Source organism: Neolamprologus brichardi, chromosome 7 (genome assembly GCF_056152115.1).
Source record: "Neolamprologus brichardi isolate AB-2024 chromosome 7, ASM5615211v1, whole genome shotgun sequence".
NCBI lineage: Eukaryota > Metazoa > Chordata > Actinopteri > Cichliformes > Cichlidae > Neolamprologus > Neolamprologus brichardi.
The window spans coordinates 8,128,649-8,156,559 of record NC_142110.1 but is presented as its reverse complement, the minus strand read 5'-3'; the positions used below and the strand labels follow the sequence as shown (position 1 = coordinate 8,156,559).

At 46.0% G+C, this 27,911-nt stretch overlaps 1 protein-coding gene across 3 annotated transcripts; it reads right to left on the bottom strand.

Moving 5' to 3' along the window:
• Positions 1-143: 143 nt before the first annotated feature.
• On the bottom strand, positions 144-27,911 carry LOC148101913 (liprin-beta-1-like). 3 transcript variants are annotated; one of them, XM_087842994.1, is made up of 12 exons: positions 27,833-27,904; positions 27,354-27,454; positions 26,994-27,085; positions 25,498-25,675; positions 23,828-23,909; positions 8,616-8,821; positions 7,728-7,817; positions 6,693-6,806; positions 6,284-6,415; positions 5,427-5,519; positions 343-404; positions 144-228 (listed from the first exon to the last, which is right to left on the bottom strand). In XM_087842994.1, the coding sequence occupies exons 5-11, from the start codon at positions 23,889-23,891 to the stop codon at positions 384-386; spliced, it is 720 nt and encodes a 239-aa protein (XP_087699120.1). In that variant the 5' UTR covers positions 23,892-23,909; positions 25,498-25,675; positions 26,994-27,085; positions 27,354-27,454; positions 27,833-27,904; the 3' UTR covers positions 144-228; positions 343-383. The 3 variants fall into 3 exon arrangements, with proteins under 3 accessions (XP_087699120.1, XP_087699117.1, XP_087699118.1); XM_087842991.1 differs by lacking the exons at positions 144-228; positions 343-404 and having other exon boundaries at positions 5,281-5,519; positions 27,833-27,911; XM_087842992.1 differs by lacking the exons at positions 144-228; positions 343-404 and having other exon boundaries at positions 5,281-5,519; positions 27,354-27,495; positions 27,833-27,873.

Below are 27,911 nucleotides of genomic sequence, written 5' to 3'. Positions count from 1 at the left end.
CAACCCAGGGATAGCTGAAGGGCCTGTGTGGCAGCTAAAGCTTAAAATGCATTATTTTAGCACATCATTAATGTCAGTTTTTAAATGCTGTGAATCAAATTTTATGTAAATTTGTCAAAATACTTAAATTTTTAGATTGTAACCTTTCTTTCCCTGCACGGACATCACCATGTCTTGTACTTTCTTGTACCGCAGCAGTGACTGTTTCAGTTCTTCAATTTTACGATCCTGCAAAGGAAAAGGTAATGAAAAAGAAAAATGAGGTCAGTTTATCCCCCCCCCCGGAGCAGCTTTGGGTAGCTGGGATGTGATACACGGTGAATCCTAGTTGGTCACATGTACCTTTTCTTCATTTGCTGCCATCAAAGACTCCACTGCCTTCTTCATCCTCTGGACTTCCACATCTAGAGAGGAGAGAAAAAGATTACTGAAAGAGTTCCTGGTGTGAAGTTTGAGGGTGTTAAAATGTGAGGATATGTAAAATTTAAACATACAGGATGCAACATTACAGGCTGTCAGTCCAGCAACATCACGGCCACACTGCTTTTTAGAAACCAAACGTACACACAGTGTTGGTGTGAGCGGGTGTTTTACATGTTAACCTTTGCTCAAACATTTCCACTTTTCAACACACTGACACACACTCTGATAGCGGTCCCTTTCAGTACTTGTGTATTTTGGCATACCTCAGCCTTTTCTACCAGTTTCCCTTCTTTCTTCACAGCCACCCTTTCACTGAGAACATTTCTGATACTTTAGAAAACAGATGGATGAACAGAACTTTTTTTGTCCTCCACTTGTTCAGTTTCCTAATTTTTTTACACTGCAAATTATGCTTATATCTCTCAAACTGTTATTGTTGGCAGTAGGGATGCACCGATACCGATACTGGTATCGGGTATCAGGGGCCGATACTGTAAAATGTGTGTGTACTCATACTCGTAAAAGTTAACCGATACCATGAACCGATACCAACTTATTTCATTAATCAGAGGGAGGCTTGTCATTTCTGTTGTAGTTTTTTAGATTGGCCACTAGGGGGCCAATTATTATTTTATTTATTATTTATTTTATAATTTTTTATATTTTATTATTTATTTAATAAGAATTATTTTGTTTGTTTGTTTACAATATGGACACTCTGCAATAATTTAAAAGTTTATTTTATTCGAAACCTAATTTGTATTTATTTTATTCCAAACAGAAGTGTTTATTTATTATTCTGAAAGCTCGAGACAGTGCCAATAGTTCAGTGATATTTTGTAAAATTACAAAGTGGAGACTCTGCAATAATTTAACAGAAGTGCTTATTTTTCACTTGAAATTTTTTTGTGGTCATTTTTATTAAGATTTTATTTTTTATCGGCAGGGAATATAATAAAACCTGTCTTCCAATTAATTGTATTTGTGTGTGTGTGTGTGTGGTAGAAGTATCGTTTTTTTGTACTCTGTATCGGCAAGTACTCAGATCCAAGTATCGGTTTGAAAAAATTGGTATCGTTGCATCCCTAGTTGGCAGTGAAACAAAAGGCCAAAACTTTGAGATAAATCTACTCAAGGATGACTACAAACAAAGAAAATCCTTCTTCTGGAGTGAACCTGATAGAAAAGCTGCAGAATGACCTCAAGAAACTCATTTATACTGAAACATTTTGAGAATCTGGCTGAGCAGAAGCAGTCCTAAGGATAAACTGTCTGTTAAACATTAAACTGGTCTGGTCTACAGCTACAAATGTTTATTCAAGGTTACTTCTACCCAAGAAAAGTTTGACTAGTTATTAAACTCGGGGGCCTCGCTTATTTTTCCTCACCTGCACTGTAAATGTTTAAAAGGTATGCTCAAGACATGAAGGTAGCTTGTGTTTTTGCTTTAGTCAATAGGATTCTTAAAATGGACACTTGTAATTTGTACTTCAATATAGAGAATCATGGAGAGTGCGTGTGCTGTGCATGAAAAATGAAACTGTTCTATACAGATGAATGTAGAGTATAGTATATATAACTGATGGGAAAGTGGACATTTATTAAGACAGCTGTACATGAAAGAAACTGAAAAGCACAACAGCAGGACAGGTTAGCAGGGTGCGCACACACGCACACACAGGTTGCTGGTGAAGAGAGGTAGGTGATTAACGTTGGAAGACATGAGTCAGAAGGTGGAGTAAGCAGTCTGAAGGGTCACAACAAACAGTTCATTCTTCATTCCTGCTAACAACACAAGGCAAACTGTTCTTGTTGCTGTTGTAGCCGGGCATTAAAAACTCAGTGACAAGATTCGTGCCATTAAAAAAAAAAAGTTGAGATGTGGCGCGCTGTGGTCGGGTACTAGCACTGCAACTGGTTATAATGGACAAGCAGAGTTCAGATGGCTCATGCTCGTTCATGCAAATACGGGTGGAGGTGAGTGCAATAATAAAATCACGGACATAAAACCCCCCCTTACGTTTTTCTTTCAGCCTCTTTCTAAGAGTTTCATCTGGATCAGAGACTAAACAGGACAAGAAATTATAAAGTTGGTGCCTAGTAAATGCAGACTTAAGGAAGTGGTGTTTCTGATTGCACTTGACTTAACCATGCATTATAGCAAAATGCAGTAATGCGTGGTCAAGTAAATTATTTGCAAAAATACATACATTTTTGAGCGTGAAAACAGAATCTAACCAGATTTAATCATTTTATGCCTCAAAAATTAAAAAGAAGAAGAAGAAGAAGAGGTGCCAAAGGGAGAGGTCAAAAAACCATAATCATACAGCAAGCACAACAGTCATCCTGGGAAAAGCCGACCTTCATCGCCTGGAGTTTGTGCTCTTTCCTCTGTTTCTCATACTGCATCTGGCCCATTTTGATTTTCAGGCTAGAAAGTTTGGCCATTAGTGACTAGCAGTAAAGAGACAAGCCACGGAAAGAAGAAGAAAACAGAAATGGGAAGGAGAGAAGATAAAAAGAGATCAAGAAATGTTGAATATCTAAATTTCCAGGAAAATGACCACTAAAGCAGATTAAAAGTAGGCACCGCAACAAACAACAAAACCCCCAAAGCTACACGCAGTTACTACATGCAGTTCAAGAAGCATACGATAGAAAACATCCAAAGCAATCATCTGGAAAATTCTAGTAAGCAGAGTCCCTCCTTCACCTTTTCTAACGTCAGCATATAAAAGGGTGGTGGCAGTCTGATAGTCAGCTGGCCTTCACCTAGTTTAGTTTAGCTTTTTGTGTTCTTGGTTAACTTCTCTTTTCAAACTGTAAAACAAACAATTTTCTTGTCTGTGTTGTAACAATTAAGGGTCCATTTGATATTTGAACTCGTTTCCTTTTGCAACCAAAACCTAAATTCACAGCATTCAAACAGCCATGAGAATCTCTGAATGAGAAGGAAAAAAAATCCTAAATAACACGAAAAAATCTTAGATGTTGTTAATGGGATTGGATTAAGAGGCAAAAGGGTGACAAACTCTTTGTGACCAGGAGAGAGGAAAAAAAACATGGTGGTTAGTAATCCCCCAGCCTCTGACTGACCACCTTCAAAGCAATTGCATCAGTTACCTGGCAGAAGGCAATTTGACTCAAAATAACTGAACTCCTTCTCAGACAATTTGGTAAAGGTTTGTCAATATGTCATCTAATTCATAACACCCCATTACACTGCAATCAATCAGAGTCACTGTTCCAGTGAGTGCAAATCATCTATGATGAGCCTTTTTGCAATAGAGGACTCAAGTCAGTGGCTGCATTGTGGTTATATCCCACATAAAAAGGAAGGCTGCTGAGCACCAGTGTCATTTTGAAGAAGTTGAATCACCATCCTGCAGCAGTGTGGCACCATTTGTGGAGGAACTTTGAAATTTCTGTTTCAAATTTATGATGTTCTGGCTGGACCCTGAATATAAATACATTTTTGATGCAAAATTCTGTGTACGTAGACAGCAACAGATTGGCCACATATGTCAACAGATTTGCAACTTTTGCAGATTAATCACAAACACATTGCAAGTACAAAAAAATTCCAAAAAGTTAGAACTCCTATGGACAGAAAGTCCATAGGAGGTGTAGAAGTGGCAGAAGCTTTTCGTTTCAGTGGTCTCAGAATCTCCTCTCTGCTTTTCAAAGATGATGTGATTAAGCTGGCTTTATCAGATGATGGCCTCCAGCTCACACTAGAGCAGTTTGGAGCAGAGTGTGAAGCAGTGGGAATGAGAATCAGCACTTCCAAATCTGAGGCCATTGTTCTCAGGCGGAAAAGGGTGGAATGCCCACTCTGGGTCAGGGATGAATTCCTGCCCCAAGTTGAGGAGTTTAAGTATCTCGGGGTCTTGTTCATGAGGGAGGAGAGAATTGAGTGGGAGATCGAAAGATAGATTGGTGCTCTGGGTGCAGTGACGCGGATGCTGTGCGGGTCCATTGTAGTGAAGAGAGAGCTGAGCGTGAATGTAAAGCTCTCAATTTACCGGTCGGTGTACGTCCCATCTATGGTCACGAACTTTGGGTAGTGACTGAAAGAACGAGATTGCAGATACAAGGGGCAGAAAAATTAGCTTTTACTGAGTGGCTGGCCTCTTCTTAGAGATAAGGTGAGGAGTTCAGCCATCCGGGAGACACTTAGATTAGAGCCGCTGCTCCTCCATGTTGAAAGGAGCCAGTTGAGGTGGCTTGGGCATCTGACTAGGATCTCTCCTGGGCGCCTCCTGGGTGAGACATCCGCCACCTTGAGGAGGTCCCAGGGCAGATGCAGGACATGCTGGAGACATATCTCTCAGCTGGCCTGGGAACACCTTGGTATTTCCCTGAAAAAGCTGGAGGAGTTAGCCAGGGAGAGGGAGGTCTGGGCTTCTCTGCTTAGGCTGCTGCTCCAATAGTGTAACAGAGCCCCGGATAAACGAAAGAAAACATAGATGGATGGATGAATAGATTGCATTCAGTTTCCCCCCTCCCCTTCAGATTTTACACAGCATCTGAACTTTTTAGGAATTAGGGTTGTAAATGCCAACTCAACCCCATTTCAATTTAAAACCGACACTGTATTATCACCATTTTGATCCATCAAAGCCGCTCTGCAAATACCAGCTGACTGAGTGATCACAGTCCTCGTCCACATCTGCAAAGGAACCATTTCCAAGGCAACAAGATCCAAATGCTCATTGCATAGTTGCAAAAATTCTGGCTGTGCTGTGGTCTCAAACCACTGTTTTCCCTACTGTGACTACAGCATAATACTATACAAATAGCAGCTGAAATGGTTGCATGAATAACTTTATCCAGGTAACAAGAGATGTACAGATATTATATTTTTTTAAAGGGCATAAAAGAACATTTCAGCTGTTAAGTATTGACTTTAAACAGAATGGTGGATTTTGGCTGTTTAAAAAAGGGTAAAACTAGTCCTTAAGATACATACACAGCCAGTAAAGTGCTCTGGGATGACTCACCTTAGTGGATTTAAGTTTCTTTTCATACTGTAGTTTTTCAGTCTCCAGTTCAGTCAGTCTGTACCGCAGCTCATTAATTTCAAGAATCAAATCCTGACAAAAGAAACAAAGAACAGGTCACACCTTAAATACTGAAGGATAATTCCCCCCCCCCCCCCCCCCCCACACACACACACACACACACATTTTTTTGTCCTCTAGATAAAAATTTAACTCTAAGATTCCAAAATGAAATTTAAGTGAATCATTTTAACATCTCATTAACTGCTTCCATCTTGCAAATGTGACTTGTATCAGCAAAAAGTTCTATAAAGTGACTACAAATGCATTTGAAAGCAGCAAATCAGTGCTTCCAAGCAGCAGCAGTGACAAAATGAGGGGAAGCTGCTTGTAGAAAAGAAGTGATTTATGTGCTGTGAGGCGGAACACGGACAGCAGCTTTTTGTTCCAGCGGGGTGGAAAAGATGGCCGCGCTGCTACAACAAGACCATGACATGTTTGAAAGCTTTCCAGACATTCTGCTCGGTCTATCTGGGAAGCAGAGAGCTTCCCATCTCTAGTAAACAAATGACTGACAACATCTTTATAAAAATCTTGTCTAATAAAGTAACAAAAAAAAATCCAATTAATATTACAATAATGTGGGTATACCGTCAATGGCTAGTTTAGCAAATACTAACAAGGAATAAAAATGACTTTGAGACTGATAATAAGACGGGATCCTCTCTCCCCGAGATTTAGGACAAAATAAATGAGTGTTTCATTATTGTTGAGCCTGTGTGTGTCTGTGTGTGTGTGTCTGTGTGCGTTAAGTGAGATAGAAAAGAAACATTCAGAAACAAAGAGGATTAGTTCACCTCGCTGTCCCTAAATCCGTCATCAAAGTCAAGCCTCTCTTTTTTCATACTGTTGAGTTTCAGCTTAAGGTTGGACACTTCAGACATAAGCTCAAGCTTCTGAGTCTCCAGAGTAGTTCTACACAGAAGCTCCTGTAATAACAAACAAATAATCTGTGTAAACAACACTGGTAGTACAGGAATTATTGTGTAAAGGTGGAGACACAAAAAGTCATTTGCAAAGCCTCAATGAGTAACAGTTTTAACAAGACGCCCCTGTTACATCCACTTATAAACTTAGCACAGCAGTGCACACAGTAGATGTTTACTTGACAGGAGGGTGTGAACTCAGCTCTTCCAGTTGAGAGTCAGCACCACCCAAACTTTCCCATCCTCAGAGTGTAAGACAAACACACAAACACACACAGACCTGTTGCAGCATCTCCTCTGTGGCGTTGAGCTTCTCCCTGTGCTCATCCAAACACAAGTCCAGATCCCGAATCTTCTCCCCCTGAGCCTCAACCTGGTCTGTCAGTACACTCACCTGCATGAGCACAAGGTAACACATTTTTAGAAAGGACAGCAAAGCCTGATATTAAACAAACCAAGGGCCAAGTTATTAAAGAACATGATGAGCCAAAGTTATCAGTTCCACTCTTTGTACTATTATAGATTTTTAAGAGTTTCAAGTCAGAAGAGAAATCTCTCTTAGTACATCAGGGGTGGCGGCAGCTTTAGAATCATGCAATCAACATATACAGATACCCTGCTCCTAAAAACAGTGAGGGAGAGAACTAAACAAATCTGATCACAGTTCAAGTGCAATAAATCTTTTGCATGTGGGGCAGAAACACGAGCAAGCTTTGAAACCTCCAGTTAGGTTTTACAATGTTTCAGTTCCTTTCCAGATCCTGGAGAGTCCACCTGTAGCTACCCATAAATTATACAAACACTGGCTAATAATTACATTAGTAACCATTTGCCACCCCAGGGAAATTCATTAAAAATCAACAAACAAAAATGAATTCAATAATAAAGCATTATGTGAACTATTATTCAGAAATTTGCGGTTTCTTGACGTTTTCAGAGCAGCAGCAGATTTATTGAGTTTATTAAGGACGTCAGGCTGTGCTCCATTTTCACCTTTTAACTCTGCGTTGGTTTAAGTACTAGGAGTATTTTCTTAAGTAAAACAATATTTATCAGTAAGTGTTTTTTGTGTGTCAAACCCCTGACTTAATTTTTAGAGCTTCAAGCATTCTTTCAATGCTTGATGTTGCTAGGTTACAAAAATGGTTTTCTCGCCCGCCATTGTTTACAGTGTTGATAACGCAAGTCCTGCCCCTTCTTGTTTTTGACTGGTCGATGAGAGGGAGAAGTAACATCGATGAGCTTCACAGGACTTTTACAGAAAATAGACGGTGGAGGAGATGGTAAAATTATGGAATTACTGCTAGACAGGTACCTGAAGCACAAGAGACTCCTTATCACTCTCTAGTCGTGAAAGCCTCTCCTGGTAGTGGTCACCTCCACCCAATGAAATGTGTCCGTTAGACTGGGGAGAGAAAAATAAATTATTAGAAGAACTCTTTAATGTCTACTAATGTTCTCAGCTGAAATTCTTCACATCAAAGTGCCTGAGCAGCTACACCACTTCACCCTGCACAAATAAAACCTTACATGGTTGAAATGGAGAGCTCACATTCAGACTGCTGTACACAGAGTGGGTTACAGTATTACACAAAAACTCTCACTGGCCTGCAGCCAGTCACTGCTCTGATTCACAAGAAGTCTGTGCGTTTCTTGCTGCACATCAACTGTGACACCAATACAGCTAATGCATCTTGGATTCCATGGGAACCCAGCAGTACAGGACAATTGTTCTGCGTTTTCGCTTAGCAAACAAGCCATTTGTGGACTTGGATACAAGACTGTTTGCCCACACTGTTCTGTATTAATACAGCTTTAATTTGGCACACGCAACAATCAGAATCAAACCAGCTGTGCTACAGTTTGTTTGAAGGGCGTCATGCCCAGCCATCACAGGAGAAACTCCTTCCATGATTTTTTGATTTATTATTAGTCCTTTATTTATCCAGGTAAAAAAATCTCATTGAGATTAAAAATCTAATTTCCAAGAGAGATCTGGCAAGATTACACAACTTGCACCGATTTCAAAAACAGAAAATGCAACACGAGCGCTACAACGGTTTACCCTGAGGCTACACTTTTCTGGATGGCAGAAGAGCAAAAAGTGGTCTGTTTGCTTTAATTTCTAAAGACCTGCTAATAAACTTTATCTCTTTCCATGAATCCAACTGATATTTCTAACATCCACAAGTAAGGGTCTTACCATGTGACCGTGGAGCCACTCAACAAAGCTGTCAGCTGTGGAGTCGGGGATCTGGCATCGTAGACTCTCCCTTTCCTCCGAGTCCATCAACTCTAGGACACTTCTTAGGTCTTCCAAAAGGTGAAGCGCTCGCAAACTACCCATAAAAGGTGACGTAGGCGACTGGCAGTCAAACAAACCATTGGAGTAGTCTATAGCTTTGGAACCTGAGACAAAAGAATCACAACAGGAATAAATATGAGGATAAAATTAGTCCAGAGACAGACTGCAGTGTCATCTTATGCTGCATGTGATGTTTGTTGACAAGCTTTAGTGAGTAAAAGTTCTCATCTGCTAGATTACAGAGGACATCAATCATTTTGTGGCTCAGGCACTAACAGTAATTGAAGAACACAATATAATTTTCCAAAATGTTGGGATGCTGTGTAAAATGTAATCACATTATTTAAAGCCAACACTGAATACACAATTTATAAAAATGTTGAAACTGAATAACTGTCATTAAAAGAAAAAGCGTATGTTAAAAAAAAAAAAGTGTATTTCATAAAGGTTGGAACATGTTTACCACTGTGTTGCATCACCTCCTTTTTTAAGCAACATTTTAAGCCTTCTGATGAGGACACAAAAGGCTGGCAAAGTCACAAATGTTCCATCCTTACAACAGGTTTGCCTCTCCTTTCTGGACCCTTCTTATAGACCTTTGCTACTTTAATTAAAGTAGAATCTGGTTTGGCATAATCTTGCTAACATAATCAAAGATCTTAAAGACATTGTCTGGATGGCAGAACACATTACAATTATGCTGCAGCATCGATAGCACCTTTACAGATTTGCATGTTACCCATGTCACAAGCACTAATACACCTCGTCACATCAATACTGATTGATCAGACTAAAGAACTTTTTTTTCTCTCGACTTTTCACCAGTTCATGTCAAATGATGTCATGCCAAGTCATTTGTGTTATATATATGTAAGGCAGTGACTGGAATAGGTCACAAGGTGTCGCTGTTGAGCTGCATATACATTGTAAATTTTAGCAATTTTGACCATTTGTCCTCTGCAGGACACCGTAGTTCAGATTTCTTGTTCGCGCGGGCGCCATCTTTGTTCAGTGTTTACTGTGATTTGCAAAGGTAAGCACTGTCAGAGGTGTACTGCATTGGTTTTTTGTTTAAAAATAAGTGTTCCACTGTGTAAAATGGCGGTTTGCTAAGCATATATTGTGTTTGTTGGGAGGTTCATGTATTGTCTGATGAGAGTATGAGCAGTTTGTGTGCATGTTTCATTTGGTAATATCTGCCGCGATTTCGGGCTACATTCCCGCTAGTTAGCAGAGCACTCATTCGGGAAAAGTAATGCAAGATGAAGCATTAGCTTTCCAGCTACAGTTTGCTGGTAGTCCAGCTATGTTAGTTTTGTCTCATACACATTCCTGAGACCGAGGAATTTTGTAAAGACATGATTATTTTTGCTTAATGTGTTTTTTATATATTTGTTGTTGTCTTTTACTATGTCGATAATCACGCAGTGTTTACTGTGATTTGCAAAGGGCCAGCAGCAGAGTTGGAGTGGTGCTTGCCCCAGCATCTGAATAAACGGCGCGGTCCGAGCCACAAATTGAACGCCTGTGTCCGACTGGTCTCTCTACTGTGCACCCCAATCCAACACAAACTTACACAACGCAGAGTCCGGGGTGTAGGGAGGCCCCTGCACTGGTTGGGTTACATCTTTGGTGCCGTGACCCGGATTTGTGGCACTTCGAGACCGGAGAGAAAGCAATGCCGACACCCCCAGCTACGCTGCTGCAGTAAGAGGTGTTGCCGTCTGACGGGGTACTGAACTAAGTATATAACTGCCTGTGCAGCTGTATTACTGGGACTTTCACCTCCCCAGGCATATCCTTTGAAAGTGAAATCTTGGGGTGGTTTCATTTGAGGGTTTTCTGTCATTGAAAAAAAAAAAAAAAAAGACTCAGAGACTTGAATTGTAGTGAGAATGTTAACTGATGTTCCCTGTCTATAATGATAATCATCAAATGCGGTTAAGAAATTGCTTCTGATTTGTGTCATTCACAACCTCTGTGTTGAAGATAGTTGTTTAACTGCACTCTGAGTTTAATGCTGTTTTTTTTGTGAATTCTTTTTTGCGTTATGAGATGATAGTTGTCATACATCTGTGTTGTGTTCTATTTTACTAGAAATAGATTGTACTTACTCACACTGAAAAGCATACAACCCACATACATTTTTTGGTGCAGCTAAATTGGAAATACAGGACAGTGAAAATGATGAGAGACTATGCAGACACTCCGAAGAGGGCACAGCCTCACCTTTTGAATGAAGGGGCAACAGCTAGCGTCCGTACAGTGGACCAACAGTCATCAGTGAAGTCGAAGCTGGTCACCCAGTTCCCCAGCTTCACTGGCCAGCGGCTACAGTATCACACCCCAATCAGGGACCTCACCGACTCTGGGCTGGGCACACAACAGACCCCACCACCAACCATGCTTTCACCCCAGACTGATCTTGGCGTGGCTCCAGCTCATGCCCCACCACTGCCAGCCTATGGAGGCCAAATGCAGGTGCCCTCACACCTATCTGAAATTCGCCCAAGTTCAGTGCCAGCCAATCAGACAAGCCAGTCCAACCACAGCCCTCTAACTACAGCCCCTCCAGTGTTTCAGCCAGATGTACAGATAACTATGCCCCCTGCTTTTTCTCCTCAGGCCAGTGTCCATGCTACACCGGCACCCCATGTTGCCTCATATCCCAACTACCCAGCGGTGCAAAGTACTCAGCAGCCCACCCTGAACCAATCATTTAACACTCCTTACCCAACGATGACCGTTCCATTCAGCTCCCAAGCATACACCAGCCATCTGTATTCCACACCTGCCCCCCAAGCCACCATGCCAAGCCCCCTAACAGTGCAGGGAGTGGGCATAATGAATAATCGTTCTGCAGCCGAGCAGACCCTTGAAAGTTCAAAGCATGGGCTGACCCCCCGTTTGCCCCGCATGCCACTAGCTGCTGTCCATGACTCTCGAGCTCCCCTCCACTCATCTGCTATAAGCTCCAACACTGTCATGCCCCCTATTGTGAATATGACCCATGGAGGTTTTATAGCCCCACCCGGCACCCATGCCTCAATGCACGTACCAACCTCTGCTTTAGACCCCCAAGTTAGTGGACACCCTGGTATACCCCCCCAGCAGGTGCATACCTCTTTAAGTGCTCCTGGCGGGGCTGCAGCCAACGCTAACCCCCCACTAGCTGCCTACGGTGGTTTTATACAGACTCACCAAGTGAAAAATGTCCAAGCCTTCACTGGCAGTGCTGACAGCAAGGTCCTTGTAGAGGACTGGATTCGTGACATGCAGTATCTTCTTGAGGCAATAGAGCTCCCGATTCACCTACGCTTTTCCACGGTGGTGCGTCACCTAACTGGTGAAGCCCGAAAGCTGGTCCTGAATCTACCTCTCCATGTCCAAACACCTGAAAGGGCATTCGAAGAACTGAGAGCAGAGTACGGCGACACACAGAGCTCCTCAGATCTACTAGCGGACTTCTATGAGCGTGTTCAGAGGTCTGGGGAGTCTGCCTGTTCATATGCTATAGCACTGGAGGCAACACTGCGAGCTGTGGAAGAAAACCAAAGAGGAGGCAAGCCTTTCCCTGACCGTGACAGTAAACTCACCCGGCAGTTCATACGGGGGATTAATGATGAAGATGTGTATGCGAGGATCTCGCCAATGAAGCCCCGGCTTTTGAGTTTCCGTGAGCTGCAGGCTGAGCTCCGAAATTTAGCAACAGAAACAAAGAGATTCCAGCCTCAAAACAAGTCAAAGAAAACTTATGCCCAGGTACAAGTGGCATCAGAGTGTAGTGTGAATGTGAAGGCAGAAAAGGCTAAACATTCCTCAGAGTGGTCAGAGCTAGCAGAGATGGTCAAGAAATTAGCATTGAGCCAGGAGGAGCAGATGGCCAAGTTGACCCACCTTGAATCGAGAATTGATGCTCCATCCTCTGCCACTCCACTGAGAGTCCGACCACCTCCTGGGGCTGCAACCCCAATGTCAGTGGTCACATGCTACCGGTGTGGGAAGCAAGGACATATAGCCCGGGTTTGCAGAGCAGTGCTCCCAGGGCCTGATCAGACATGGGCACGCGATCCTCAGCCTGTGACCCCCATGGAGGGAAACACTTACTCAGCTCAGCCTTTAAACTGATAAAGCCCATGGTCGCCGGGGCAACCATGGGTGAGCAGCAAGTCCCCACAGTGCAGGTGAACAAAGGTGACGGAGGAGAGAGCACTCCCCTAGTTGGTCCCAGGAATGAGGGAGAGGTGGAAGTCAACGGAATGAAGTGCAGGGCACTCATCGACTCTGGCTCCCAGATAACCAGTATTACGCATCAGTACTGGCGCAGCCACCCCACCCTCCATAAACAAAAGCTACAACCTTCTAAGATACCTATAGAAGGTGCAGGGGGCCAGAGTGTCACCTACCATGGTGTGCTACGCATCGACCTGAAATTGTTGGGGAGAGAGTTTAAGGGTGTGCCCGCTTTTGTTGTCACTAACACAGAGTACCGCTCCTCTGTTCCTCTGCTTGTAGGAACTAATGTCCTCCGTGCCTCCAGAAGCCACCTCCAGGCAACCTACGGCTTGCAGTTCCTTCTCCAGGTCAAGGAGACTCATCCGGAGTGGTACACCTCCCTGCTGGAGATTGAGAGCACTGAACAGTGTGATGTGGATGACACAGTGGGCCCTGTTGTTTACACTGGTCGTAAGGTACACATTCAAGCTGGGAAAGAGATGGATTTAATGTGCAAAATAAAAGCTGGACCACAAAGAAAGACTTATACAGTCTTAATTGAAGGCCATCCCTCCCTGCAGCTCAGCCAAGACATCCTGGTCGCCAGAGTTCTTGCTGATGTAAAGAAAGGATGTGCCCCGGTAAGAGTGATGAACCTCTCCCAGCATGCTATCACTATCAAGCCTCACACGCATCTGGCCAAGGCATCTCTGGTGGAAAGTATTGTGGACTTTTCAGACAGGATGCAGGGCAGTCATCACATTCGCGGAGGCAGAGAAGCATGCCTGGGTATGGACCACGTTGTGGCAAGCCAGGAAGTGGATTTAAGTGGCGCAGACGTCGAAAACGAGCACCAGCGTTCCCTTCTTAAAGAGCTGGTGGAAAGGAACGTAGGTGTGTTCTCACAGCACCCCCTGGATTATGGCCATACAAAGACTGTGCAGCATGAAATCCCTCTGGTCGACTCTAAGCCATTTCGACTGCCTTACCGTAAGATCCCCCCATCACAGTGGCAGGATGTGAGAAGGTTGCTGACAGAAATGGAGGCAGCAGGCGTTATCAGGCCCAGCAAAAGTCCATATGCTTCACCTGTCGTGATCGTAACCAAGAAAGATGGATCACTAAGGCTGTGTATTGACTATAGGAAACTGAACTCCTGCAGCACGAGAGATGCTTTTCCTCTCCCCAGAATAGAGGAAGCTCTGGAGGCTCTAGGGCAGGCAAGATACTTCTCCACCCTTGACCTCACTTCTGGTTATTGGCAGGTAGAGGTGGCGGAGCATGACAAACACAAGACGGCATTCAGCACCCCTATGGGGCTGTTTGAAGCAAATCGGATGCCCTTTGGACTCCAGAATGCTCCCTCCACCTTTCAGAGACTCATGACCTGCTGCTTTGGCGACCTGAACTTCACCCACCTCCTAATCTATCTTGATGATCTCATTATATTCTCCAAAACCTTTGATGACCATCTGGAAAGACTGCAGCTGGTGTTCGATCGGCTTCGGGAGCATGGCTTGAAGTTAAAGCCTTCTAAATGCCAGCTAGTGAGAAAGGAGGTTCAGTATTTGGGTCACTTAGTGTCTGCTGAGGGGATCCGGACAGACCCAGAAAAGATCAGCAGGGTGAAAAACTGGGTGAGGCCCACAAACCGCAAAGAAGTGTTGCAATTCCTGGGATTTGCTGGATACTGCAGGCGGTATGTAAGTGGGTACTCTACCCTAGCTGCTCCCCTGTACCGCCTAACTGCTGGTGACCCCAGGAAGAAAAAGAGAGGGGGAAAGAAAAGTCTGGCCACCGATCCACCCTTTATGTGGACAGATGAATGCGAGAAGGCATTTAAGACCCTAAAAGAAAGGCTGACAAGCGCTCCAGTGCTGGGATATCCTGACTATAGCTTGCCTTTCGTTCTGCAGACGGACGCCTCAGGGGAGGGTCTGGGCGCCGTTCTAGCTCAGGTCCAAGGGGGAGCTGAGAGGGTCATAGCCTTCGCCAGCAGAGGTTTGAGCCCAGCAGAGACAAGGTATCCTGCACACAAACTTGAGTTCCTTGCTCTCAAATGGGCGGTCACAGACAAATTCTACGACCACCTCTATGGGCGTAGGTTCTCTGTCCAGACAGACAATAACCCTCTCAAGTATGTTATGTCCTCAGCAAAGCTGGATGCCACAGGCCAGCGGTGGGTGTCTAGGCTGGCTGCTTTCGATTTCGATGTCCAGTATCGGAGGGGACAGAGCAACACAAACGCTGACGCCCTCTCTCGCATGCCTAACCAGGAGGTCATGCACATCCTACAGACATGCCCTCAGTGGGTGGGTGTCGATGAACAGGGGCATGGTGTGACACAGGCTACCCAGGATATTCAAAGCCTCACTGGCCATGGCACGCCTGCAGGGGAGGAACTGGAACTCGGGCCCCCTACATCCACTGAGCCTTACAGGGATGTGGGGATGGAATCCCTGCCCACCATGACCAAACAGGAGATCTGTGCAGGGCAGAAAAAAGACCTTGTTATTGGCCCTGTCTTGCACTATAAGAGTATGAACCAGAAGCCAAGCCGCAGTGAGCGAATGAGTGCTGAAGGGCACGTGCGCCTTCTCTTAAAGGAGTGGAGAAGGTTAGTGGTAAGGGATGGCATCCTGTACCGCTGCGTCCAAGACAGCCAAAGGGGAGTAGTTGAGCAATTGGTGCTACCAGAGGATTTGCGTATATCAGTCAAGACTGCTCTCCACGATGACTCAGGCCACCTTGGTTTTGAGAGGACATTGCACATGATAAGGGAGAGATTTTATTGGCCACGGATGTTTCAGGAAATCAAGGCTTGGTGCGAGCAATGTGAGAGGTGCTGCCTTAGGAAAACTCCAACCGCAGGGGTCAGGGCCCCCCTGGTCAGTATCCACAGCAGTGCCCCCTTGGAGCTAGTTTGTGTGGATTTCTTGACTCTTGAGAAATCAAAAGGTGGTATCGAAAATGTCCTTGTTGTCACTGACCATTTCTCACGCTATGCACAGTGGCTAAGGTGCTGTATAGAAACTTTTTCTGTCGGTTTGGCTTCCCAGCAAAATTGCATGCAGACCAAGGGCGTAATTTTGAAAGTGCTGTGGTGAAGGAGCTTTGTAAATGCACCGGCATCACTAAGACCCACACCACGCCCTATCACCCACAGGGCAACGGGACAACTGAACGGTTTAACCGCACCCTCATGAACATGCTGGGGACGCTAGAACCTCACCTGAAGCCCCGGTGGCACGAATATGTGGATGCAATGACACACGCCTACAACTGCACCCGCCATGATTCAACAGGGTACACACCATACTACTTGATGTTTGGCAGGCATCCACGGCTCCCTGTCGACTTGGTTTTTGGGCTGTCAACCACTAATGGGTCGGGGGGATATAGCGAGTATGTCCAGACCCTGCATGACTGCTTGTCACAGGCTTATGCACAGGCTAATCAGGCCTCTCGCCAGGCTAAGGGTCACCAGAAAAGATACTATGACCGACAAGCAAAGAGTCAAAGCTTCAGCCCGGGTGACAGAGTCCTTGTTAAAGTGTGTCATGTGGAGGGGCGAAGCAAACTCGGAGACAAGTGGGAGTCATGTCCATACATTGTGGTGAAGAAACAGCCAGACATGCCGGTGTATGTGGTGCGATCGGAAAATGGTGATACAGAGAGAGTGGTCCACCGCAACCTACTCACACAGTGTATGTTTCTTCCAGTGGAGCAGGTGGGAGAGGAGGCAAGGGAGGAAATGGAGCTCGATGTGGAGGAGGTGCATAGAGGAGAGATTGAGGATGTAGAGGACAGTGGAGAGCAGGCTGGTGAAGTAATCAGACACGAGGAAGAGTCGGACACGATCGAGGACTGGGAGGCTGATAGCCTGGAAGGAGGTGGGGAGGGAGTTTCAGCTGAAGCAGCAAATGGATCACTTGCCCCCACAGGACCAGGGGAAAAGGACACAGGGGCAGGACAAGAGAGTGAAGATTGGAGGGGGAATGAAACTGCCAGGGTCACCCACTCACCTCCCAGACCAAGTGAACCAAGGAGGAACTTGCCGAGGAGTCGGCATCCCCCAAAGAGACTGACTTATGGGTCGAGAGTTAACGAACCAGAGGCAGATCAAAAGAAGATAGAAAGGGGATGGAAGCTGTGGCAGAGGGCCAAAGCAAGGAGGGCTGCAGGAAACACGTAGGATGACACAGCCAGTGTACCCATACTAATAGGATACACACATAGACATTTTCGCATTACACTGCACATCTTCCCACACCGTTATTCTTTTATACATAGTGAGACTGTTTTGTTTTGTTTTGTTTGATGACTGGGACGCCATCACTTAAAGGAGAGGCGGATGTAAGGCAGTGACTGGAATAGGTCACAAGGTGTCGCTGTTGAGCTGCATATACATTGTAAATTTTAGCAATTTTGACCATTTGTCCTCTGCAGGACACCGTAGTTCAGATTTCTTGTTCGCGCGGGCGCCATCTTTGTTCAGTGTTTACTGTGATTTGCAAAGGTAAGCACTGTCAGAGGTGTACTGCATTGGTTTTTTGTTTAAAAATAAGTGTTCCACTGTGTAAAATGGCGGTTTGCTAAGCATATATTGTGTTTGTTGGGAGGTTCATGTATTGTCTGATGAGAGTATGAGCAGTTTGTGTGCATGTTTCATTTGGTAATATCTGCCGCGATTTCGGGCTACATTCCCGCTAGTTAGCAGAGCACTCATTCGGGAAAAGTAATGCAAGATGAAGCATTAGCTTTCCAGCTACAGTTTGCTGGTAGTCCAGCTATGTTAGTTTTGTCTCATACACATTCCTGAGACCGAGGAATTTTGTAAAGACATGATTATTTTTGCTTAATGTGTTTTTTATATATTTGTTGTTGTCTTTTACTATGTCGATAATCACGCAGTGTTTACTGTGATTTGCAAAGGGCCAGCAGCAGAGTTGGAGTGGTGCTTGCCCCAGCATCTGAATAAACGGCGCGGTCCGAGCCACAAATTGAACGCCTGTGTCCGACTGGTCTCTCTACTGTGCACCCCAATCCAACACAAACTTACACAACGCAGAGTCCGGGGTGTAGGGAGGCCCCTGCACTGGTTGGGTTACATATATATACATACACACACAAATACCAGCATTGTAACATTACTCTGAACAGGTGAACAGACATCTGGGCATAGACCCACTGAGGGGGGAAGGGATATGGAGAGAAATGTAATGCATATAGGTGACTGAATGAGATTTACATAGGTAAAAAAAAGAAAAAAAGAAGGGACGACCCCCCCCCCCCCAAAAAAAAAAATGATGCTATGAGATTGACCTTCACTTGGATTCTTTTATTGGTAAAGACTGACAAATACATGGGGTGGGGCATTAACTTTTCCCAGCTTTTAAAAGGGGTAGAAAAAGTTTAAGAACCACTGGTTTAGAGTTACACAGACTCAAAGTGCAAAGAATAAAGGCTAGATGGAGCACAAGATATCACATGACAGCTTGAATGTCAGCTGTGCAACAAGCCATAACAAGACACCTGTCATGGTCCCTGTGCCTCCCCGGCCAGCCCAGTGTGGCCACAAGTGTTGTTGCTCTCTCTCTCTCTCCTACCTGTCTGCCTGGGCGGAGCTCTGACTGGGCTCCTGCCCTTGGCCACGCACCTGCTGCTGATCAAGCGATTGCAGTTCTCTGGCTCTTAAGGCTGGGGCTCTGAGCTATTCGTCGCTGGAATATTGAGTAACTCACGTTACCTGGATCAGCCCTTCTGTGACCCCTGGACCCCGTGAGTGAGAGTGAGCTGCTTGTGTGGAGACTGCCTGGACGAGGAGCAGAGCGAGTGTGAAGAAGTGTGTCCCCAGCCTGTTGATCCCCGGGACCCTGGTGTTTTCCCCCACCCCTTCACGTGTATATAGCGCACCGTGTGATTAAATAAGTGTCTTGAACAGTGCTACCTCTGTCTGCGCCTGAGTCCGTTCCACTCCCGTGACAGAATATTCCAGCCACCATGGACTCAGCAGATTCAGCTTCCTCCCCGTCTCCCTCCGCCCCGGTCACACTGGAAGCGATCTTACAACGCCACGAGCAAATGCTTGTTCGCCTCAGCGAGAACGTCGCTGCCTTAACACTAGCAGCTGCTCAGCGCACTCCATTGCCGGGACCCTCGCCTACCAGTGAACCCGCCCAGGCATCATCAAGCCCCGCAGTAAGTGCTGCCTCACCGGTTCTAGTCCCGGCTGTGTGTGAGTCCCATCTCCCCACACCTGAGCTGTTTTCAGGGGATGTAGGGAAGTGTGCGGGTTTTCTTATGCAGTGTTCACTCCAGTTTCGCCAGCGACCTCATGCCTTCTCTAATGACGGGAGTAAGATCTCATATTTTGTTCAGTTACTACGAGATCGTGCGCTGACCTGGGCACAAGCTGTGCTGAGCGCTAGTCCCGAAATTACTTATGATGATTTTTTGTCTCTGTTTCGGAGTGTTTTTGATAAGGGCTCCACTGCTGAGGCGGCTGGGCTCCGCCTCATGAATCTGAAGCAAGGTAAGCGGAGCATGGCAGATTTTTCAGTTGACTTTTGGACACTAGCGACGCAAGCGGGGTGGGGGCAGGAAGCATTAAGGACGGCACTGTTAAATAATGTGAGTGAGGAGATTAAAGACGAACTGATGGTGCGTGAGTTACCCTCCTCTTTAGGTGCGATCATGTCCCTATGCATCAGAATAGACGATCGCCTGCGTGCACGGCGAAGCACGCAACGTCGCTTCGCTCAGCCTCAGCCACCGAGGGACGCCTCACCGGGGCCCGGAGCGGCACGCGAGCATGGCGAGGTTGAGGGGGAGGAGCAGCCCATGCAACTTGGACGTTCGCAGCTCTCGCCCGCAGAACGTCAACGGCGTATGGCCGCCGGTGAGTGTTTATATTGCGGCCGTAAGGGCCATTTTGCCTCTGCATGCCGGGCGCGGGCAAAAGGGCGCGCTCGCCAGTAGTTGAGAGAATACTGGTGGGCGATATAACGACTAGGTGTTCTCTCCCCCGGCTTATGTTACCTGCAAGACTCACCATTAAGAACGTTACCCACTCTCTTCAAGCTCTAGTGGATTCAGGTGCTGAGCAGAGTTTCATTGACGCAGCTCTGGCGAAAAAGCTAAGCATCACACTACACGCCCTACCCGATCCACTGGCTGTCACAGCCCTATCTGGGCAGCGCTTGTCGGACATAACCCACATCACAGAACCCCTGTCTCTTACTCTCTCGGGTAACCACTCAGAGCGCATCGAGCTTTTCGTGTTTCAAGCACCGCGCACCCCCCTTGTATTGGGTTATCCATGGCTGCTCCAACACAATCCACACATCGATTGGAAGAAAGAGAGAGTAACCGGGTGGAGCATTGACTGCTACATGAACTGTCTCCGAGCTGCACCTGCTCCAACCACATCTCAAGGGCCTGACCAGCCGGTCGAGCCTCCGGATTTGACCTCGGTCCCACGTGTTTATCATGATTTGGCTGAAGTGTTTAGTAAAGACTGGGCACGTTCACTTCCCCCTCATAGACCGTATGACTGCGCGATTGATCTCCTGCCTGGGGCTCCGCTTCCATCTGGTCGTTTGTATAGCATTTCTCAGCCAGAGAGGGAGTCTATGAGGAAATACATTGCAGACTCTCTCGCTGCGGGCATCATTCGGCCGTCGTCCTCCCCAGTGGGAGCGGGGTTCTTCTTTGTTGCTAAGAAGGACAAGACCCTTCGCCCCTGTATCGACTATCGCGGGCTTAACAAAATCACAGTTCGTAACAAGTATCCCCTGCCCCTTCTTTCTTCTGCTTTTGAGTTACTTCAGGGTGCCACGATCTTCAGTAAGTTGGACTTGCGCAACGCCTACCATCTGGTGAGAATCCGTGAAGGGGATGAGTGGAAAACGGCCTTCAATACTCACCTGGGCCATTTCGAGTACCTTGTGATGCCGTTCGGCCTGACCAACGCCCCAGCTGTGTTCCAGGCTCTTGTTAATGATGTTCTCAGAGACTTTATTAACCGATGTGCTTTTGTCTACTTAGATGACATTCTCATCTTCTCCAAATCTAAAGCGGAACATGAGGTCCATGTAAGGCAGATCCTGCAGCGCCTGCTGGAGAACAGGCTCTTTGTTAAAGGGGAGAAGTGTGACTTCCATATGGATTCAGTGGCATTTCTGGGCTACATCATCACCAGAGGGGATTTGAAACCTGACCCGGCAAAAGTCCAGGCAGTGTTGGACTGGCCCAAACCACCCGATCGCCGGCAGCTTCAGCGCTTTCTGGGGTTTGCTAACTTCTACAGATGTTTCATCAGGGATTTTAGTAAAGTCGCTCTGCCCCTCTCTAGGTTAACATCACCCAAGGTGCCATTCCAATGGGACCGGCTGGCTCAGGAGGCCTTCTCCCGCCTCAAGGAACTATTCGCCACCGCCCCGATCCTTCGCCAGCCAGACCTCTCCCTGCAGTTCGTTGTGGAGGTGGATGCATCGGAGTCTGGAGTAGGGGCCGTGCTCTCCCAACGGTTCGAGGGTAAGCTCCACCCCTGTGCCTTTTTCTCTCGTCGTCTTTCCCCAGCCGAGAGGAATTATGACATCGGAGACCGCGAACTTCTGGCCGTAAAACTGGCTCTGGAGCAGTGGAGACACTGGCTGGAGGGGGCCGCACAGCCGTTCATTGTATGGACTGATCATAAAAACCTCGAGTACATCCGCTCGGCGAAACGGCTCAACTCACGGCAGGCCAGGTGGGCTTTGTTTTTCACCCGGTTTAATTTCACCATCACTTACAGGCCAGGCTCCCGTAACGTTAAACCGGACGCTCTTTCCCGGCAATTTGCCCCAGTCGGAGAGGAGACCGACCCTGGATCTGTTCTGCCTACTTCGTGTATTATTGGAGCCGTTACGTGGGAGATCGAAGAGCTCGTCCGGGAGGCACAAGAAACCGACCCTGATCCTGGCACGGGCCCCCCTGATCGACTCTTTGTTCCGGCGGCTGTCCGGTCCCGAGTGCTCCAGTGGGCTCACACGGCCCGTTTTTCCTGCCATCCAGGATTTAACCGCACCACTGCATTCCTGCGCAGGTATTTCTGGTGGCCCGCCCTCGTTAAAGACTCACGGGAGTACGTAACCGCCTGCACCACTTGTGCTCAAAATAAGCACTCCAATCAACACCCGTCTGGACGTCTGCAGCCGCTCTCCACGCCCAGCCGACCCTGGTCCCACATTTCTCTGGATTTCATCACCGGTCTGCCACCGTCTGCAGGTAACACTACAATATTGACCATCGTTGACCGTTTCTCCAAAGCTGCCCATTTCATTGCGCTTCCTAAGCTCCCTACAGCCTTGGAGACTGCCCGACTCCTCACCACACATGTTTTCCGGCTCCATGGCATCCCTGAGGACGTTGTCTCGGACCGGGGCCCTCAGTTCACGTCGCGGGTGTGGAGGGAGTTCTGCTCCGCCATAGGAGCCAAGGTGAGCCTCTCCTCTGGCTTCCACCCGCAAAGCAATGGCCAAACGGAGCGCATAAACCAAGAGTTGGAGGCCGCCCTCCGCTGTGTCGCCTCGCATAACCAGGCCATCTGGAGCGAACACCTGTCATGGATAGAGTATGCTCACAACAGTCACACATCCTCTGCTACCGGCGTGTCACCCTTTGAGGCATCTCTGGGATACCAGCCACCTCTGTTTCCCTTGGTTGAAGGTGAGCACACTGTTCCGTCTGTCCAACATCACCTCCGCAGGTGTCGCAGGGCCTGGCGGGCCACTCGGGCGGCTTTACTCCGGACGAAGGAACGGAATAAGGCTCTTGCGGATCGCCACCGGACGGCCGCCCCTGGGTATGTGGTGGGGCAGAAGGTGTGGCTCTCCACTCGATTCGTGCCCTTACGTGCCGAATCTAAGAAACTCACCCCCAACTTCATCGGCCCATTTGAAATCAGTGCTGTGATCAACCCTGCATCCGTCCGCTTGGCGCTGCCACGCAATATGCGTATTCATGATGTATTCCATGTCTCTCAGGTCAAACCAGTGGTCTCCAGCCCGTTGTGCCCTCCTTCCAGGCCCCCGCCGCCCCCCCGGCTCGTGGGTGGCCAGCTGGTTTACGCGGTCTCGCGCATCTTGGACTCCCGTCGCCGGGGTCGGGGGTTTCAGTACCTGGTTGACTGGGAGGGCTATGGGCTCGAGGAACGTTCCTGGGTGCCCCGGTCGGCTATCGTTGGTGGGGGTCTGGTCCGGGACTTCCACCGCCTGCACCCGGGTAAGCCTGGTGGGTCGCCGGGAGGCTCCCGTTGAGGGGGGGGTACTGTCATGGTCCCTGTGCCTCCCCGGCCAGCCCAGTGTGGCCACAAGTGTTGTTGCTCTCTCTCTCTCTCCTACCTGTCTGCCTGGGCGGAGCTCTGACTGGGCTCCTGCCCTTGGCCACGCACCTGCTGCTGATCAAGCGATTGCAGTTCTCTGGCTCTTAAGGCTGGGGCTCTGAGCTATTCGTCGCTGGAATATTGAGTAACTCACGTTACCTGGATCAGCCCTTCTGTGACCCCTGGACCCCGTGAGTGAGAGTGAGCTGCTTGTGTGGAGACTGCCTGGACGAGGAGCAGAGCGAGTGTGAAGAAGTGTGTCCCCAGCCTGTTGATCCCCGGGACCCTGGTGTTTTCCCCCACCCCTTCACGTGTATATAGCACACCGTGTGATTAAATAAGTGTCTTGAACAGTGCTACCTCTGTCTGCGCCTGAGTCCGTTCCACTCCCGTGACAACACCAGATAAGGGCTTATCAATGTTGACTCAACCTGGAAGACCTGCAGAGACTTTGTTGCTTTAGGCTTTCACAAGTACTAAAAGTCATGGTAAAATATTGCGCTGATACTTTTTAACGGGAGAGGTTTACCTGCTATAATTCCATCCATCTGCTCAAGAGCAGCAGCCAACATGTCGCTGGCATCAGACATCATCTTCAGTCACTGACAAACCTATAAAGACCAATAAAACCAGTTTAAAGGGTTAGCCCCGAAACACAGTAAATGTTTTAAAACTATTTTTTAAACTACAGTTCAGTTCACATTTCAACTTACAGGTTACAGATTTTTTTTTTTTTTTTCCCAAACATGTCTGCTCATTTGCTCATGCACATAAAATAAACTTTTATTGTTATGTATTTCCAGTTCACTCTTGAGCAGGATGATCTTTGAATGTTACAGCTTTAACCAGACATACATTTTTAAAAACTTGTTTAAGCCACAAAAAACAAAACGAAACAAAATAAAATTTCCTGATTAGCAGAGGCAAATCAAAATTGTGAGATACCCAGTTGGGATAATGATTACAAATTTTGACTTATGGATGGCAGCAAAGTGGCAGAAACCTAGCGCACCGTAGTGCTGGAAGATAAAAATTGTGTTTTGCTAAGAATTTTGATTTCGATCTGATGTTATGCATATTTTGATATGCCAGTTGTTTAATATTAAATTAAACCAATATCTAAAACACTGGTGTTCTGAATGTCCTATCAACAGGACAGTGGGAACTTTGTTTGGATTGAAATAAAGATGCATTTCCGTGTCCCAGTCTTTACATTTGCCCAAACAACACAGCAGTCCCTTTCTCTTCTGATGTTCGAAAGACCCTGCTGTATATTTGTACATGTTTAAGCATGCAAATAGAGATGTTCATGTGCACACAAACATCCACTGACACCTCTTCTTTATTCAGCTACCTTCAATCCTGGGAGTGCCCAGCACTGGGACGTTCCACCAGTTTCAGACTTTATGGAAACCACCCACAGACTGAGCACTGTTATTTAAGCATTTCTGTAGTCACAGTTTCCATTATGTGTAAAAGAAGCACGTACTAAAACACAAGACTCGACACAACACACAGCAGACTGAGAGGAGATGAGCACCCAGCATGCCACTGGTCCACAGTAAAGTGCTGGGTGGTTTCCAACAGTAAAATCCTGAATGTGTGTAAAGATGCTTCTCTCAGTAACAACAGTAGCTGCTTACTACACATTTTGCAAAAGACCTGACATTTAGAAATGGCAGGGCAGAATTCGAGCATTTTACAATGTTTCCATGGAAGGACGAGGGCTGGTATACAAATATTTCTGCACATATATCCATAAATATTTCATGCCTGTGTGTGTAGACACCCCGAAAAAACAATTGCAACCCATTAGAAACCCTGCAAGGGATGACCTTTGAATGGTTGTCAGCTAAAATCTAAACTAAACTGACTAATTGATTAATTATACAAATCATACTAGTTTATATAAGAATTTGGTTTGCTAATAAGCAGCACGAATTCAAAAGTCAATATAATTTAGAAGCTAGAACTAAGAAATAGTTGACATAATATCAGCTACAGTAATGTGCAGGGGTACTAATGTACATTTTTTATTTAATTACACTCTCTTGTTAACACAATTATAACATCAGAGCCATCTTTGGATCCTTGGTTAACATCCTTGCAAGCTTTGATTCGGCTGCTGTTCACAGTATACTGCTCAGTGCATGGTTAAGCTGCTCAATTAACACTTTGACAAAGTTGGATTTCACTCACTTTGCTTTTGCAGGCAGAAAAGCAGTTTAGAAATTAGTAAATTAGAACAGCTTTTGCACGCTGGCCGAAGGATCAGGTGTGCGACTGGCTGCAGGAGCAGGGTCTTGGTCTTTATGTAAACATGGCTCGCGTGTGGATCTCCTCTGGACAGACGCTGCTACAGGCCTCGCAGCTGGACCTGGAGAGGGTGCGATGAAGCAGAAGAATTTAATAAATTTACCAACACTGGAAGAAAAGCATTCCTGCCCTGAACTTCCTGTGCAGTAACTGGGGAATGTTGTGTGTTTAATCCAAACTTGTGGATGTTTAGGAGCTGGGCATCAAACAGCCACTGCACAGAAAGAAGCTCCAGCTGGCTCTTCAGGCCCTCGGCTCAGAAGAGGACAATAAAGGAAAGCTGGACTACAACTGGGTGACAAGTAAGTACCAGCTGCTAGTCGAAGATATGAGTCTGCTGGTCTGTTTTTTATGTTTGTGATGTTTTCATCAGAATTGTGAACATCACAGCAGATGCCTTTGTGTGAAAGTAACTGAGAATAAAACAAAAAAACATGAAGGAGATTTTTCTGCCTGGATTTTTATAGCAGACAACCTTAAAAAGATTCTGCAATTTTGCATAATTTTAAAAAGTTTTAGTTTCTTCAGTATTGAACAGCAGAAATTAGGCTTTCTTGTCCGAGGTCATTTAAGTAAAAAAAAGAAAAAAAAAAGACAGCGGCCGACAGCGCTGTAAAAAATGGTAGACTTGTGGGTAATAAGCAAATGAATAATGCAGAAAACAGAGATTTGAGATGGGTGTTTGAAGTAGAGAGAGAGAGAGAGAGAGAGAGACGTAAACACAGAGCGGACCCGACGCATCAGAATCGGTGAGCTCCGACAGCGTGTCCGTGTACAGGCCATCAGGTGAGAAAGCCGAGAAAGAGAAAGCTGATTCTGATGCATCGAGTCCGCTCTGTGTTTACGTCTTTGTGTGGAATCCGTGTACCTGCTCTCATTTGCTGTTTGGTGGTTGTTGAATTAGTTTTGTGAGCTTTAATCTGAGAATCTGGCGTTTCTGGCAAAACACAGTTCTATTTAAAAGTCGTTTCAGGATTTAATGAATCGATATCGCTTTATTCAAGCTACTCACCTCTCTCTATCCACCTGCACTTTCAACTGGACCACGGCCAATCAGAGAGGTCCCGCCCCTGACTATCTCTGAATGGTTTAGTCCACGATAGGGGCATACTGTGTGTCTGTTGTTGACCACAGAGAGTTGCAGAGATTTTTTTTTGTTACCCGAAGAGTTGGTCACACTGGTGTGACCAAATATTTTTTTTAGTTGCACCACTGAAAAATTTGGTCGTATTTGCGACCAAATTAGTCGCACTCTAGAGCCCTGAATGGTCATCAAACATTTTACTGATATATACTGAGATGCCAAAACTCATCATTAAGGGTCCAGGTGAGGCCCTTCAGGGGGAAAAAGTTAAAATGAGAGTGCTATGGTTACGTGCCTGGATCCAGGGGACATTCGTTGAGTTTTGAAAACTCCATGGGCGTCTTTCCCGTGAGAACGCAATTCGAGCTTCGCAGCATGATGGGCATCCTGAGAAAAGCAGAGTTATCTTCATTAATAAAATATGAATATTGCTTCAGTGTTGTTATAAAGCAGAATACGTCAGCACAAATGAGTGAAGAAGGTCAGTTTATCAGCAAACAAAGCTTAAAAATCACAAAAGCTAACTCTTTTTTTAGCACTTGTTGGCTTACTGAGCTTTGCTGGAGAGGTTTTAAATTTGTAGATTTGATATAAATGTAACATAAATATGTCTGCATCACAGAAAAGAAGCAGGGGAGGGGGAAAAAAAAGATACCTTCCAATGGGCAGCGCATTGCGAATTATCCTCTGACTGCCACGGGTGTACTCTATATCCACTGTGATGGGCGCAGAGTAGGTCATATCTCTGAGACGACACTTTGGGATGAAACGGATGACTCTCAGCTATATCTCATCATCTTTAAAGGAAAGTATTGGAGGTGTAGGCACTCAAATATAAGTAACAAAAATAATTAATTAAGAAATACCTCTGAGGGCTACAACTAAATGCCAGCTGAGTCTAGAGATGCCTGAGTGAGACATGTTCCCTCTGTATTTAATGTGTGATTATCTGTCCAAAGTGTAGAGAATTAATGTGCAATGATATATATAAATATATATATATATATATATATATATTTTTTTTTAACTCATTTAAAGCTGTGTTTTTGATTACTCAAAGGCTTTATTCAACTTTAATTAAACCACAGTAAACAATGGTTCATATTTAACAGCAGAAACACATGCTACTCTCACCTCGTGGGGAGAGACTGGTCTGGTTACATTGAAGCTTTCTTCCACATCCGGCATGCCAACATAGATATTGAGGTATCTG